Source organism: Leptosomus discolor, chromosome 22 (genome assembly GCF_034619465.1).
Source record: "Leptosomus discolor isolate bLepDis1 chromosome 22, bLepDis1.hap2, whole genome shotgun sequence".
Taxonomy (NCBI): Eukaryota; Metazoa; Chordata; class Aves; order Leptosomiformes; family Leptosomidae; genus Leptosomus; species Leptosomus discolor.
In genome coordinates, this window is record NC_141412.1 from 3,189,851 (window position 1) to 3,206,170 (window position 16,320).

Genomic DNA, 16,320 nt, shown 5'->3' on the forward strand with positions numbered 1-16,320 from the left:
TGTCAGACTGAGCAGGGCAATGGCTTGTGTGAGACGAGTTGGTGGGTGCTCCGGCTGTGCTGTTTGGTGCACAGGGGCGCTCGTTGTTGCTCTTAGCAGGCAAGCTTTTTTTTTTTTTTTTTCCTTTTGTTGTTACCTCTTTATATTGGGCTGAAAACAGACTGCCAGGCCAAAGTCTTTTGAGGAAACTTGGCCTTCTCTGGCCCCACACTGAGCCTAGTCCTTGGCTACACCTTTGCTCTCCAAGGCTAGCTCTCTCTCGTGAAACTTCCCTCAAAGCCTCCAGGATTTCTCTTGTCTCTTCCCCCTGCAGCCATGCACAGCCTCAGGACAAGTCCCGGATAAATGAAAGCAGCAGCAGTCGGGCTGGAAACAGCTGGTTGCTATGGCAATTGGGCCTGCTCGGGATTTGCATAAGGCTGATGATTTTCATAGCACAGCCACATTTAAGGCAAGCAGGAGAAATTTCCATATTCCCAGCTCCGAGTCAGTTGGGGCGTGGGGGAGGCCAGGAGGGGGATATTTGAAATTCAAATGAAGGTGATTAGGGTTTGAGGTTGGTTTTTTTTTTTTTCTTAAACATCCCATTATGGAAGAGGATAAAAAAGGATGGGGAGGGGAAAGGGGAACAAAAGGCTGGTTTGACTTGAATTAGAGGGGCAAAGGAAGAGCTGGTCTGATCTGCCTCTTGCCTCTGGTCTAAGAGAAGAGACTTGCCCTCTCCCAGCACCTGCAGGTGAAATGTTTTCCGTGGGAACAACTGCTGCCCTCGGGTTTCCTTCTGGAAACTGCCTGAGTCTCCCACACTCGTGGTCCTGCTTTCTCCCCCCTCTCCCTGCCCCACACGAAGGGTATATTTCACTCAGAGCTGCAGTGGGACTAGAAGACGGCATTTCTTTGAGGCATTGCTGACAAAGGAAAGGTGTTTTTATAACCCAGGGGTTTCCACCCAAATGAAACACTTGAGTCTTCAGTGAAAGTTTTCCCTGAAGTCTGTAGCTGTCTGTCTGAGTCAGCACAGATACACTTCTCTTGCTAACCAGCCTTAACCTTCCCATGGAGATGCTCCGATGCCCCGGTTTGGTCTGTTTGTATCTTTAGAGCAAGCAGTTAAGATGAAAACTGCATCTCTCTCTGGCTGCCTCGAAAACTCCCCATCCTGTTCACACTTTCACCTGCTCCTTTTAAAAAGCACTTCTTAAGGAAGGCTTGGGAATGGCAAGCGTCCCAGCAGGGCACATAAGGATCCAGGGAACTGACTTCAGTTTCTGCTCCCCAGTGCCACTGAACACAGCTGGAGGGAATCAGGGGTAGCCACTAAAATGGAGAGAAGGTGATTTAAATGAGCTCCTACCACCCAGGACTTTTCCTGCTAGTTCTGGAGAAGTTGCTGGTCTGACTGCTGGGAACAGTAGCATGAGGGCTATGACTTGGTATTTGTTTGAGTGTCCAAAGTGAACTGAAATCCTGAGGAGTATTACCTTCTTTGCTTAATAGAACCACATCCCTCTCAGTGCAGGTGAGCATTTTGCTTCATTTACAGTGTGTGGATCAAGTATTGTTTATAGTTATAATTGTTGCCACTCTTCTGTACCTGCTCTTGGGTAATCTTTTAACTTCACATGTTGTTTGAGGTGAGAGCTTTGATTCTTGTCTCAGTTAATGTGTACAAGTTAATTTCTCAACTTCTAGAAAACATACATTGAAAGGCATTCTGTATCTGGCCTGTTTTGTCAATCTCTAATGGCATTGTGCTTTATCAACTGGAGTGCTAAAATCTTCAGGATAGGTGAGATTAATCTTAATTTTAGATATTCAATACTCTGAGGCTGAAGTCTGACCTACTCACCCCGGGCTGCTTGTACAGTCAATGATGAAAATAGGCATCTCCAGAAGGTGATTCATCTCTCTGCCATCTATCTCAGGGGTGAGATGAATTGCCCTCTGGAAGTGCCTGCTTCCTCTCCGTGGCTGTAAAGGGAGCCTAGAGCAATTGGCTCAGAATTAGACACCTAAAAGTTAGACATCTAAGCCCAGGCAGCTGAATCCCCTGCCTGGTGTCTGCCTGGCACTGTTCCTCCATTGCTGTTCAGCTGTACTGAATTTCCCTCCCAATTGTATGCAGCAGAAAACTGATTCCCTATGGGAATTCCCCAACACCTGTTAAAGATTGAAATCACCTTCTCATTCCCTGTCCCTTCTGTGCAGCTGAGATCAAACTGTGAGGTGAATTAGGTGTGCAGTTTGGTGGGAAGGGGGATAAGGTTAACCTTCTGTTTGGGGACCTGTTTTTGTCGTTGGGTGGAAAGCCACAGGTGGCTGTCACTCCCAGTAAGTGACATCCGCACGTTGCTGCATGTGTTTGCCTCGCAAAAATGAAGGCACACTGCAATCTTGATTTTACTTTTCTCCCATTATGTTGCTTTTATCCTCAAGTGCTGGACTGGCTTGGTGGTTTCCGGTGGGAATCATGTCTGTTCTGATAGAGCGCTAGTCTTCGGTTTTCGGAGCAAACGCCACGTTCCAGGCGGGGGGAACAGCAGCGGGTGGGGGGAAGCTGTCCGGAACTGTTCTGCTGCTCCCATCCCCAGAGAAACCTCCCCAGGCAAACTCGCACCAGATCTGATGCCAGTGCTATGCAAAACAGCTGCCAGGTGAACCAAGGAGAGCAGCACAGTCCTTGTCTGCCGTGCTATGGGGAGCCAGCTGAGCTTATCGCTGCCTTTTTCCCCCTGTCCAGAACACCCATAAAGAGGGGAATCAAGGCTTGTTTGATGGAGAAGCTCCCAGCAACTGTGGTGCAAGGGGCTCAAAGCAATCTTTCTCCATGTAAATACCAGGGCTTCCCCAGTTTCATGCAATTTAAGGAGGGGAGGATTGCGTCTAGCAGATGCTGGAGACTTTGGATCCCATTGTGTCTGGCTGGTGTAGCAAGAGGGAAGTTGTTGGCTGACGTGAAGCTCCGTTAAAATTAGTGGAGTTCTGGCACTTTACAGCAGCTGAGAATCTGCTGCCACTTACACTTTTCTTTCTTTTTATCTCCTGGAGCTAGAAAAGATTAAATCTTAAGTGCAGATCCTCGTTGTTTGAACATCCCGTTCCTTTAAGGAGAGAAATGACTACTGCAGTGTGAGTGCTGATGTTGATAGAAACTGTGAGGAAACAGAGTCTATTTTCAAAATATTTGTAGGAAAGTTACAGACTTAACTGAAAGAGGAGAGTTGTTGCACCTATCACACCCAAACCTTGGCTTGCAGCTGGAATCATTTTGATTTTGCTTAAACACAAGCTTTTACTGAAATAGAAAAAGACAAGATTTGTTTGCAAATAAATCTGTGCACAAACACTTACTGGTCCTGCTGAAAGGTTGAAGAGATTTGTGTATCCAGCTCCATTTACATAACCACTGGGAGTAGAAGTCACCTCACCCAGTTTTAAATATCTCGCTATTGGACATCTAAGTCTGAACTAGTTGCCCCTGGGTCCCTTTGTAGTCAATAAAGAGAAATAGTCATCTCCAGAGGGCCATTCATCTCAACTTAAGATAGGCGTCTAAGATAAGTCAGATGAATGGCCTCTGGAGGTGCCTATTTCTCCTTGCTGTCTACCAAGACAGCCTGGGGCAGTTATCTCAGACTTAGACACCCAAGCTACGACTGAGTTAATGTCAATCTCCACGCATATTTGCAGTATGCTCCACTGTCACAAAATACCTGGCTGAGGAGCTCCTGAACACCCCTGTCGATCTGGGGTGAGATGTGCAAGAAAGTAGAGGGCAGGACTTGGAGGAAGCTGTGTCTGGCCTTGTAGGAGAGGAAGGGAAAAAGAAAGGTAGAAGTCTGTCAGTTGCATGTGCTTGTGAAGAACCGAAAAAGTAAGAGATGGGAAGCTTGGAAGAGGAGTAAAGAATATGCTGGAGAACTTGGGCCTGGTGGGGTAGTGATGTGGACTGAAAAGGCTCCATTCCAGCTGTACATCTCAAGTTCCAGGTTTTGGGGTGTATGATAGTGACTCAGAACCATCATCATTGGGACCTAGGGATTTCCCTCAAGGTCTTTGAGTCTTGCATCATCAACATGCTGCACTTGAACATGAGCAAAACTCTCGTATCCAAGAAACTAGAATACTACCTTTTCCTTCCTGTTCTATTTTAGCAACTGAGAACTTTATTTCCTCCTTCTCTCCTCCTTGTCTTTCTTCCCTTTAGCTACTGCCTTTAGATTGCATCAACCCCCCGTGGGTTTCAAAGGTAGAAACTGCAGGCCTTGAAGATCCTCACACAGTCCTGCTCAGGTGTGTGGATAGTGATTGCGATCATCTATTAACACTATCAGCATTCCCATCGTTATATGTGCAGTTGTTGGCTCTTGGGGCGTAGATCTGGAACGCAATGAACGAACAAATTCCTCGGGCGGGAGCAGCTGGAGAGAGGTGGTCAGGGAGCAGATGGTTACAGCTAGAGACATGGGAGCATGGAAGCGCGTGGCAAGTTGGAGGTTTTAGCAGAATAGGGAATTACATGGAAGAAGATAGAGACCTGAGACTGGAAAGAGAAAAAGCTTTGAGAAGCAGGTCAGGAGGAAGACAGGAAGCAAGGGCAGGCTCTAGCACAGCAGAAATGCAGATGGGCTGGGGGACAAGGTGCAGAGCTGGATCTAGGTTGACTTGCAGATGGTGAGAAGATAGAGGAGAATTCAGAGCTGGGGGGCAACAGCTTTTTCTGCTGTGAAATTGTGCTCTGGTATTGTTTGATAGCGAAGACCTACAGCTCAGCCTAACAAGAGTAACAAAGGCAGCTCAGTTTCCACAGTCAATGCTGTTAACATGTTGCAGATTAAATCTCTAGAGCTGTTTCTAGATAGCAGAGACAAGGTGCCATGAAATTGTTATCATTGACTCTAAAATATTTTGCCATCTATGAATAATAGTACCAAGCGTGCTCCCCCTGTGGATCTCAAAGAACAATGCTGATTCACCTGGGAATATTACCTGTATGGTGCAAGCTGAAAAACTGTGTACTAGGTTAGGGCAGAGGTTTGTTCAGTTGAAGAAAGCAAGTCAATGGGAGAGTTGGATTTGCACTCCTGCCTCCACAGCCTGCCTTAAGTGCTTTCCAATTGTTTTGCAAAAGACACACGAACTACTGAAAAATATGATGTGTTGAAGCTTGATCAGATCACAGGGCATGGGCTATGCTTTATGGGGAAAGTTATACTGAAAAAAAACCCCACAAAAAAACAACAGGAGGAGGCAGCCCTGGGGGCTTGTGCTGGTGGGATGTGAACAATTTAACACTATTTATCACCCAACTCAGTTGGACTGGAAGAGAAAGACTTAGGGGATGGATTGCAAAGGGAAAGGAAGGGGTTTCTTGGGGTTGCCTTTGCAACTAAAGAGGCTTCGTGGAATCCCTTAAAGCATTCATATCTGTGTAGCGTACAACCTTTCCTCTGTGATGTTCTTGATGAATTTGGCAGGTGTGATGGGGGGGGGGGGGGGGATGTTTATCATCAAAGGGGAATGAGTGAGGGCCTGTGCGGTACCTTCAGGCTGAAACCTGTCTGATTTTTCCCCCTGTGCCTGCCAATCTCTTTTGGAATCAAGGAGACGCCTCTTGAGCACAACCCCACGGCACCCTCTGTTCCTTTAGATATCCCGTAATTACTCAGTGCCACATGGGTTCCTGAAGATCCTTGGTTAACAGCCTCGGCCACCTGTTTGCTAGCCTCTCCCACAGTTAGTTCTTGCTTTTTATGTACAGTGCCTTGGTCCTGGATTTCCCTGGAGACTTGTAAAGTCCTCCAGCTCACCTCTTCTGGAATCTCCCTTGCAGTCAATGAGCTTTCCCCACCCTTACTGCTTGGCAAGGCATCTCCTAGGCAGAAGCACTTCTGTTATACTTCAGCAAAGGCTGATAACACCAAATGTTGCAAAAGCTTCCATTGCTGCATTTACATTGACTCCATCTTCCTCCTCCTCTTCTTGCTCTTACAGTAAACTGAGGTGGGCTAGCTACATGTCTTTGGTTGTGTGTGTTCTAAGTTCTGGAAAGTTTACATAGATGCTGACTGTCATTCTCATGCTGAGATATTTTTCTGCTTGTTTCATTGTAGGAAATGAACAGAATGGGCTGGACTTTAACAGGCAGGTAAGATGCTCCCTGGGTTACCAGGTATTCTCCTGCTTTCTTGAATTACTGTTTTTTAATTGTTCATCTTACTGAGTCCCAGGCAGCTACTGCTAAGAGATAACTGTTAGGTCAGAAGCTATCATTAAAGACACCACATAGATTCTTCCCAACTCCCCTTGTGGGATAGAATGACAGATTAAACTTCTGATTTCCAGGCCTTCCAATTTCATAGAAGTTCAGTTAATTATAGAGTTTCTTTAAATCACCGTTTGCTTGAGGCTTTTTATTTTTTTTCCACTGTCACTCAGAAACAAAAGGGACCTCAGTTACACGGGCAAATGTGCAAATCCCGCCCCAAAGCCCCATACATTTCTACTGCTTGTGACACTGGCGCCGAAAGCACTGCGGTATGCAAGTCTAAGAGCACTGGGCTGACTCACAGGAGTATCAGCAAGGACTGAAGATGAGGTGGTTTGAGGTCTTGGAGTGCATAGGTCAAGACCAGGCCTGCCTACAACAGCAGATTCCTCTTTGCAAGACAGTGGGGAAAGGGACAGCAGATAAAAGCAAGTGCTTCTTGTAGGGCAAGCAAGCCCTAATTGCAAATGAACATGTGAGGGACCGTTGCCTTTGCTGTGTTCGCTGTCATCCTCCTGTTTCATGCAGCTAAAGATAACCACTGTCTCACTGAGTGCCTGGAGATTTTCATATGTGGCTCTAAGAAATCCCTGAATCTCACAGCAGAATTGCAAGAGGAGGAAGGTGACAGCTCTCCAGAGCATATAGATCCTGAATCTGTGCAGACATATGAGAAAATGCTCTCTGAACCCAAACTAAGGACTCCTGTGGCCATCAATGGAGCTGGACTGAGACCTTCTAAAGAAAAAGAAGAGATCTAGAGAGATAACCCACTGATCTGCTGCAGGAGTCCAGGGGCTGGCTGGGGAGATGAAGCAAGGAAAGCAAAAGGGGCTGTAAGGCCACAGGCAGTCACTATCATTTGAAGCAGATGCTGGCACTCCTAACAGTACAGTGACCTACCTGCTTCCAACCATGCATTCTGTGGTTCAAGCTTTGCAATCCTTTGCAAAGGCTTCCTGCTAGCAGCAGGTGGGCAGCTGAAGCTTCTCGCCATGACTTCGCTGTCCTTCAAGCTTGCCTTGGTGGCTCTCGTCTGACAGATGTCAGCGAGCTGCTGTTTGTTTAGCTTGGCTGCTCTAGTTTTGGGTGCACCGTAACTTCCTATCAAAGGTGTCTTAACATGTTCAGCCATCTTCCAGGTTTTTGGAATACCCAGCTAAAAACAAAAAGTCTTATGTCTCCAGCTCTGTGGATTGCAAAACCCAAAGCACAGGCTTTTTACACGCCAGGAGAAGAATCCAATCTGCTTATAGCTAGTGATAAAAGAAAATTCCCTCAAGACAGAAATAAGCTATGAAAGTAAAAGATCGTTACACGTTGCAAACTTTTCCTATGGCAACACCACAAAGATGTTAGAACTGGAAGCTGGGCTGAGGTTAATCAAGGAAACGCTATTGACTGCGGTGAAGCAGTGCTGATTTACACCCACTGATGATTTGACCCATTATCTTTAAGGTCCTAGTCCTCTGCATGCCACGGAATCAGCCGATGCTGGTAAAGTTGTGGGGGCAGACAGCCTTGCAGTTAGTAGGATTTGGGCCAGAGTCTTCTTGACAGAAACATCCTCCTCCCAAAAAGAGACTGTGGAGGCATTCACTTCCCACTTCTGTTTTTCCTCTTCCACCAAAGGGGTACCGCAAAACCCCTTTCATTTGTGCCAGCGTATCTGTTTGTGTAACTGAGTAGCAAACCTGACTGGGGACTTATCAAGGTTTAAGAAGCAAAAGCCTGTGAACAAGTTCATTTTAATGTTGGTTGGGTTTTTTTTTGTTTTTTCTTTTTGTAATCTGATCCGATTCCCCAGAACATAGGTGGTGTCTGCAGAAGGGGTTTTGCAGTGATGTCAGGGATGGGGTTGTAAGAGTCCATGTGAGTGGACACAGGCATGTGCAAATGGCTCTTTGTCTCCCTCTCTTGGCCTTCTCAAGGCCATGTGTATGCTTGAGCCGTTATTGTTATTAATTTAGATGAGCATGAGCCAAAATGCACACGGGTTATACACTCACGTTTCAGGTTGACCTCAGCTATTGGTGAATTCATCTTCAATTCAGCAAAGAGATTTCAAATTATGAGAAAAAGGAAGAAGGGAGATATGAAAATATCAAAGTGTTTTCATGTAAAATCAGATGCTGAGCTCTTTCATTAGGGGTGGAGGTTGGTGGGATTTTAATTTTGGTTTGGGGTTTGAGGTTGGTTTTGGGTGGCTTTTTTTTTTTTTTTTTTGTTTTGTTACCTTGCAATTCAAGTTTTCAAACTGAAGCCAGAGAAGTATGGTTTGAAACCCAACTCCAAACTGAATGCAAGAGCTGCTGAGCTCTCTTTGACTTTATTTGGAGTGCTGGGCGCTAATCACTTTGAAGATCATAAATCTCACATCATTTAAGCCTCTCCCCCAGTCTTTGTAGATGGCCTACATTTCAGGTCTGTTTCCCTCCCATGTTATGCTCCAGGCGGGAAGAGAAGGGTGGAGTGACCTGGTTAGACCCCTTTACTTGCCTACAAATTCCCTGCTGTGGCTGCTCTCACCCTGAAAATGGGGAGGAGGGAAACTCTTGTGGAGTTTGAGGTTTTCTTGCAGTTTGTGGGTCAGCCCTGCGCTTTATGAGAAAGCTGCCTTCTGATCCCTCAACCTATTTGGCAAACGTTTCTCTCCCCCCCCCCAAACTCTCCTCCCACCTGGATGCAACAGTAATTTGTATGTGAATGAGCGGGAAAAGGGTGTGTATGGAAAAAGAAGCATCTTCTGCCTTGCCTATCTGGTTTGGCTTTTTATTTAGTGAGTCTAATGCTGGTTGTTTCCTGTTTATATCAAGGGAAATGCAAAGAGACAGTAATAAACTTTCACCTTCGGTGCTGGCAACCTGGATAGGGACATCTGCTTCTTGATGGTTTGGGATAATGTCCAGAACATTTCAGGGACAGAACTGAGTAACTCTGCAAATGTGGCTTCAGAGTCTTGCCATGAAAGGGCATTGAGTGGGACCAGGAGAAGGTCTAGCTGGAAGTGCTGAAATCAGAACTTTAACTCACTGTGATGTGGTGATCCTCACTAGGCGATGCTGCTGTGGTCTTACCAGGTCTTGTTTGGGTTATTTCCCCATTGGTATACACAGTGTTCAGCCTTTAAGGAAGTACTGCATTGTTTGTTTTTGTAGATGGCTCTGAAGAGAGCTGTTCTAGAGAGCCAGGTAGCTCACCCTGTGTCTGGAGTTAATCCCTGAGATAATATTGCCTTCTGGAATACACACATGGACCTAGGGCTGATGATTTTGGGAGACGACAGGGCTTGTGTGCATGGTGTGAGTGTTGTAGCCCAGCACATAGTGCTGTGCATCTATCTACAGTTGGAGGAGGAAAAAACACAGATGCTGAATCACTGATTTCTTTTCAATTAGGAAAAGGATGTGTAGCACCCTGTCATCTGTTGATCCTCGCAGCAATGCAGTCTCTGAGTGCTCAGATCTCCTCTCCTTACAGAGGAGGGAATGAGAGATCCTCTCCAAGCTCCTTCATGGTCTCAAGCACTGAGCTGTACTCCAGTGCTGGGAAAGAATATGTCTCTTGAAATGCAACTGAAAGGTTATGTGTGACCAGTGCAGGAAAGGCTTAGCAGGATCTGAATGTGATTTGTATCCACATATGTCATGCAGTTTCATTCCAGCAAAAGGCTAACCCTTGCAGACAGGCTGTCATTTGTTTAATGATAATGACAGGTTTGATATTCGTATCAGTGTAAAGATGATCCTGCCGTCAGACTTTGCAATATTTAAGGCAGAGAAGCAGGCACTATAGTGTGTTTGAGCGTCCCAGGGCTCAACACAGCTTGAGTTTTCCTGTTGGTTCTTTACTCCTATTACTTTATTTTCTCTGCTTTACATCAATCAGGGGATGTAATAAGGATATATATCTCTTTCCAACAGGCTTCCTAGAAATAGGATCTTGGGATGGATTTACCTGGGAAAAGGAGATAGCTTGGAGATGTATTGCTTCAGAGCACAAAGGGAAGCATCTAGAACAAAACAAGGAAATAAGATATGCAATTGAAATGGCTTCGTATTTCATTTGCACATTGGGTTATAGACATTGCCATTTTGACTCTCGCACATGACTGGAAGGGACACATTTCAAAACCCCTCCCTTCCAGTGGTCAGTCAGTATTAAATAATTGAGCTGCTTAAGATTCCCAGTCAGTAGGACCTGAGTAGACTTTTTTTGGCCAATAGTGTGTCTGCTAGTATATCAACAAAGAGCAGCGAGGGATTGAGTCCATTGAAAAATTCCTCCCTTCCAAAACCAAGTGAAGCCTCGTGTGTGTTACTGCCCTGCTCTTTGCAAGAAGTGCCAAGTTCCTCCCTTGGGACTTCCTTACCTAACTCATCTCCCTGTGCTGTTCGTATCTGACAGAGTAATTGTCCAAGGGAACTTCAATTTTTGAGGGTTTATGTGGGGTTTTCAACAGTTATTTTGAGGTCATAATCTGAGCTATCTCAGGTCTTCACAGCTAATGTCCTTCAGACACATGATATAAGAAATTAAAGTGGGCAAGCGGCATCTGAGATCTAAAATCACTGTGGCTCTTTTTCAGTGCCATTAATAACACTCTGACCTTGTTTGGTACTTTCCACCCACATGTCTGAAGGTACTTTGCTAATGCACTTAGCACCCAGGTGCCTCTGGAAGGTAGGGAGGTGTTTAACTCTGTCCCTTACAGATGAGGCAGACACAGACTGACTACCTGGCTTTTCCCAAAGATGCTGAGCACCGTGATTGCACCTGAAATCAGTGGATGCTTTATAGGACAGTTGCCTGTGGACACTGAGGTGTATTGTAATCCAGGGACCTGCTCCCTGTCAGAGCTGGGATACGGACTCCAATTCTCTGATTCATAGTCTTGTGCTCAACCACAGACAAGTTCTTCCTCCCTTCCATCCTTTTGAAGATGGAAAGAAGGGCCTAACTTGCTAGGTAGTTTGTTATTAATATCTGGGATGCAAAACTCCCTGCAGATTTAATTTTGCTCAATCAGGGCTTCCTTCCCCCCAGGGATCTCTCTTACAGTTTTTCATTCCACTTCGTGTTCCCACCTCCCCCTAATCTCATGTGTTCCCTGTATGTCATTTCTGTTCCTGCTTGGCTTTTCCCTGTGGGTAGTTCAGGTTTCAGTCTGCCCTCCAGATTTCCATCCCAGTCCTGTTTTGCCCTCCTCTCAAGGAGAGGTTCGCATCCTGCTTCCTTCTCCCCTCTGGGGACCAATTCAGATTTCACTCTCTTCTTCTCCACATTGCCCCAGGGTATCAGCCTAAGTCTTGCATCTGCTTTTCATCTCTTGAGCCTTCACTAACTGGAAATCAGCCTGGCTGTCCGTATCTGCCTTGACTGACACAGGATCTAAGCTGAACACTACCTTGGCCTTTCCCTTTTGAAGTTTCCTTGCTCTGTCCTAGGGATAGACTGATTGCATAAATTTGTATGTGTGCACTCGTTCTTCATTGAAATGCAGCCCTTTGGGAAAACATCAGAGAAAGCCCTGGCTTGAGGGAAAGTCCTCTCATTCTATATGTGGCACTGTTTTGCTTAGGACAGATATGTAGAGGAACCCCTTCTTCCAGCTAGTTTTGTTCTGGCACCTTGCAGAGGCCCTCAGATGAGATTGCTGGGAATGAACTCCAAAACAGGCCAGTGAGTCTCTGGGGAAGGTTATGAGGGAAAGGAGTATAGAAGTAGGAGGAAGGATTTGGCCTTTCAAAATTTTTTTCTCAAGAGGTGGACTGAAATCACTGAATTAATTTTATGTTTGCCTATAACAGTTGACAACAACCCAGCATCACTTCAGATACTGGATTGTATCTGTTCCTTAAGATTCAGCTGCAGTCCATTCACAAACTCCTGCTTTCCAGGCTTCTAAAGAGCAACCTATATTTATAAGGTATTTCCTACACTTGTTGCCTTGGTCCACTGGCAATATACCTTGTACAGTTGTTTCAAAGCTGTCTTAGAGGTGAAGGAGAGACAGACAGGTCTTCTCTTCGTGCAAATGCCCTGTTCTAACTGGGGTCCTATAATCCTTCGTGAAATAATTTCTAGGCTCGCAAGGAACAAGCCCTAGTTTCATGAACCTGTCTAAATGGACATAACAATTGTTTCCACAATAGAAACTAAGCTCAAGGCATGGTTGTCACTGTCAAACCACTATTTAAGTTGCCCGGCACCTTTTTAAGTGGTGAGTTGCACGAACTACTGTGCATGGATATGACTCTTCTGCCTACTGGAGAATGGCTCATTGGTCACAAGGAGAGCACTCTGAATGTTTGAAGGCCTTTCATCTGGTGAGCTCCAAGAATTCAATCAAAAGCCTGCACCACCCAGCAAGGGTGGGGCCCTACACCAATTTTTGCAGAACGGCAAGTCGTAGCATAAAAAGGTGAAGGCGATGGAGTTTCAAGCAAGGCCTCTAATTTTGGAAACCTGACATCAGAGTGCACTTTCTCTCTTCCCAGAGGTGCTGATCCCTCAGCGCTCCATGTGGGCTTAACTGGGGCTGCTCAGCCCCTCAGGAGTCGGATGTTTGGTTTAGGCTAGCAAGAAACCCTCTTGCCCTGCTTCCCCAACACATAGAAGTTGTCCAGAGCCACTGAGTTGAGAGCAGAGAACTGGCTCTGAGCCCTCTCTTCCCCTCAATCACTAGGCTTCATTCCCTCCACCCAAAGTGAAAAACTACGTCTTACTCTCTAGCAAAGTTGATCTTTCTCACTCTCCCTTTCTTTTTTAATTATACTACTTGTGTGTATTTAATGCAATCCCTCTAGCTGCTCTTCTCGTGTCCCGGTTCCCTGGGGCGTGGCAACTGGTGCCAAAACTACTGTGAACCAATCGGAGAAACCTGCAGAGCTGGGCTGGAGCCAGCCCCAGTCACAGGAGCCGTCTGATTCCAAGTAATCCCTTTCCAACACGGAATGTGGTGGAAAGTGCCTTGCTACCAAGGGCTACCTCTGCCACACCTTGCGAGGTGGACACTGCTCTGCCCTCCTTGTGGACGACTGATCTGGGGACATCAGTACTGTACGGCAGGGAGGCAGTGCCAGGTATTTAGATGGTTTGTGACTGGTTGGCAGCCAGAGGGCACAGAGAATCCGGAACAATCACAGTTTGCTCCCCCTAGACAAGAGATCCACAGAAAGGGGAAATTTTTAATGCAGGGAATTTGGAGAACAGCTCCAGCCCCGCAAAAGCCCAATAAGGCAACTTTGCTGCTGACTTCAACAGGAACATGATTAGGCTCCAGGGAACCTGTGTAAACATGCAAGAGGGCATGGGAGAAGCCATGAAGCCTGGTGTGTGTGAAATCGGATTGATAAGGGGCAGGGATGCAGCCCAGGGTGGGAGCAGAGAAGATAAGCACAAAGGTGTAGGCAGAGGTGGAGTTTTGGAGAGCTTTGGAAGTTGGGCAAGTGAAATTGAGAGAGATGCAGGGAGCAGTGCTGCAATGCATGAGAAGGTTGGGGCAGAAGGGCAGGACCTCTGGGCTAAAGATGGCTAGGGAGGAGGATGCAGGGAGAGTCCTGGAATGGAGACATGAGCGAAATCAGAGCCTTAATGGTGGTGAAATTATTTTCCGTGCCTTTTTTGGAGGTTTTCACCATTCTGACCAAGAAAATGGCACCTTCCCCTTCCCTTTTTTTTAAATGCTTCCAATTTGGCATGTCCACAGGCCTTGGCAGAGAAGGTACCACGTGCCTGAGTACCAATAGTAAGAGTGAAGATGCTGTAAGCAGTTGCTTTTCAGTATCTTTTTCCCAGTTCTGTGCTCCATGAACTCAGATCACCTTCCCGAAAGAACTAGCTAGCTTCTGTGCTCCTGAGGCTCTTGCAGAGGCTGCAGTCTCTCATGTGGAGAGCAGCCCCTCATCAGGATGTGCCTACCTGAGCAGGCACCAATACGAGTGTGGCCATTCAGGGCAGGTGCTCTTCCCACCTCTGGTTTTGGTTCTCCACTCCCTCGCCCAGCGCCTGCTTTTGAAGCCTGCTGTGCTACACGTGACCATTTTGAGGGGAGAGGTGACTTCTTTCTTTTTCCTGTTCTCTGCTTAAAATAAAAAATGCTAGGGAAATACTGTATCAGAAAGCCCGTGAATGCAAACCTGAGTGCGGTTCTGTTTGTTTTCTTTTGGGAAGCATGTAGCTTGGTTACTCTGTAAGTTTTGATTTCCCACCCCCACTTTTACTACAGCTAAGGCACAACTATTAGCTTCCCAAGCTGAAGCTTAGAGGATAAAGCATATCAGACCAGGCCTCAACTAATAAACTTAAAGGCCTTATATAGCTGTGATGCAGGTGTGTTGAGGTTAGGGATTACATTTTAATTTTTCAGAGTGCTGCCATTGCTGAGTTTTAGGATATAGTCTGTTAGACATTCAGCATGGGATTAACTTCCCTTTTGTCATGCTGACAGCTTCTGAAAAATCCCACCCTTCAGTGTGAAAGGATATCAAATGTTATAGGGTGAATATCATTGCATTGACATAAGGGTTTTCTGCTTTCTTCCTGGTTGTCTGTTAAGCCTTGCCGTACGTGCAGGATGGTACATGTGGAAATAGTAATTGCAAGCCCATTATGATTATTGCTATAATTTTTTATTAGTGTGTTTTTTATTTTATGGTGCCCACGTGTGCAGGTAATTCACAGAGAAGTACGCTTACGCCATTGGAAGGTGGGAAGGCTTAGTGAACTGCAATAGCCTTGTATCCAGATACCTGTTTCTGTCCTAAAAATTCCTCCCTTGACTTCAGGCAAATCACTTTGGGGCAGCTTCAGACAGACCTGTTGTATTGAATAGCGCTTTGTGAGTGATGCAGCCCTGGAAGAACCATGCTGTTCGTTTTCAGTGAGGGGCAATTGGTTCAGACCCTCTTAAGTCTGTGTGGACCCGATCCTCTTCTACCCAGTGAAGTAGCCTTACCACTCTATGGAGCGAGGGAGGGATATGAGTAAGTCAAACTCTTAAACTGTTGTGAGTTGCTGACTATGAGATAAGCCAGATACGAAGGCAGATAAATATGTTTCAAAGCGGTTACCGTCTAAATAGAAACTACACAACAAATATGATTGTCTTCTATCTTACAATAGTGACCGTGGTTCCTGCCTGATAACTGGTACTGGAGAAGGCTGGCATGGCTTTAACGGCCTCGCTCTGACAGGGTATGGAGATCTCTTAGCTAGCTTTGGGGAAACCATCTCTGGGTGCTGAATCAGTCTGTGGGTCCTACCTTTGCGAAGGGGATGACGGAGAGGTTCTTAACATTACATCAGAAGTGCTCATCAAAAGGAGGTGGCTTGGGACTGCATTCAGGCTGCCTGCTTGGGTGTCTAATAGATGAGGAAGACCAATTCAGATTACCAGTGAGCAGTGACCCTAAACTGGGCTTATATGAGGAGGGCTGCAGCCAGAGTCCTGCCCAATCGATGCGATTTGACTGTCAGTCCATTGAATCAAATGTGGGTTGGCCGGTCTGTCGGAAGGGTATGGCCTTCCATGCAGTGAAATCAAGGCTGCTAGGGTGAATCTTTCCAACCTCCTCATGTAAGGCTGGCTTTTTACAGCTTTGCTGTATGTCTGCAGGATGTTTTCACGAGATGAATGTTTGCCAAAAGTTCACAGATCAGTTACAAAACAGATGTACTTTTTTTTTTCTCCCCTTCTTCCTACTGGTAAGGAAGAGTTTGTGCAGTAATTGCAGGCAGGTTGGGAGATGTTTTCTTCATAATTCTCCTTCTTATGAAATGTTTATGAAACACCTTCCACAAATCGGTTACGCAAGCAAGCTGAAGAGCTTTGATCATTTTCCATCGCCCTCAATATGTTTCTTAGTTTGTTTTGCTTTTTGTTTTTGTTTTTAGGCCAGAGATAGGTAAGAAACAATCCATCCTTGGCCAGGCCCAGCAGACGTGCTAGCCAACTAATGAGAGGACTCTCTTTCCATCCAGTCACCCTTCCTGTGTTTTTCACTCTGATTGCTTGGGGGCAGCTGACCCTATTTTAAGGCTGTGAAAAC

General features: G+C 46.0%; 1 protein-coding gene across 1 annotated transcript in view; it reads left to right on the forward strand.

The window, feature by feature from the left end:
* The window catches only part of POU2F3 (POU class 2 homeobox 3), a 41,918-nt gene that overhangs the window by 10,406 nt on the left and 15,192 nt on the right, over positions 1–16,320 (forward strand). The window contains exon 4 of the mRNA XM_086476855.1: positions 6,114–6,148. Within this exon, the coding sequence (XP_086332981.1) occupies positions 6,114–6,148 (35 nt within the window). The remainder of the gene's footprint in view (positions 1–6,113; positions 6,149–16,320) is intronic.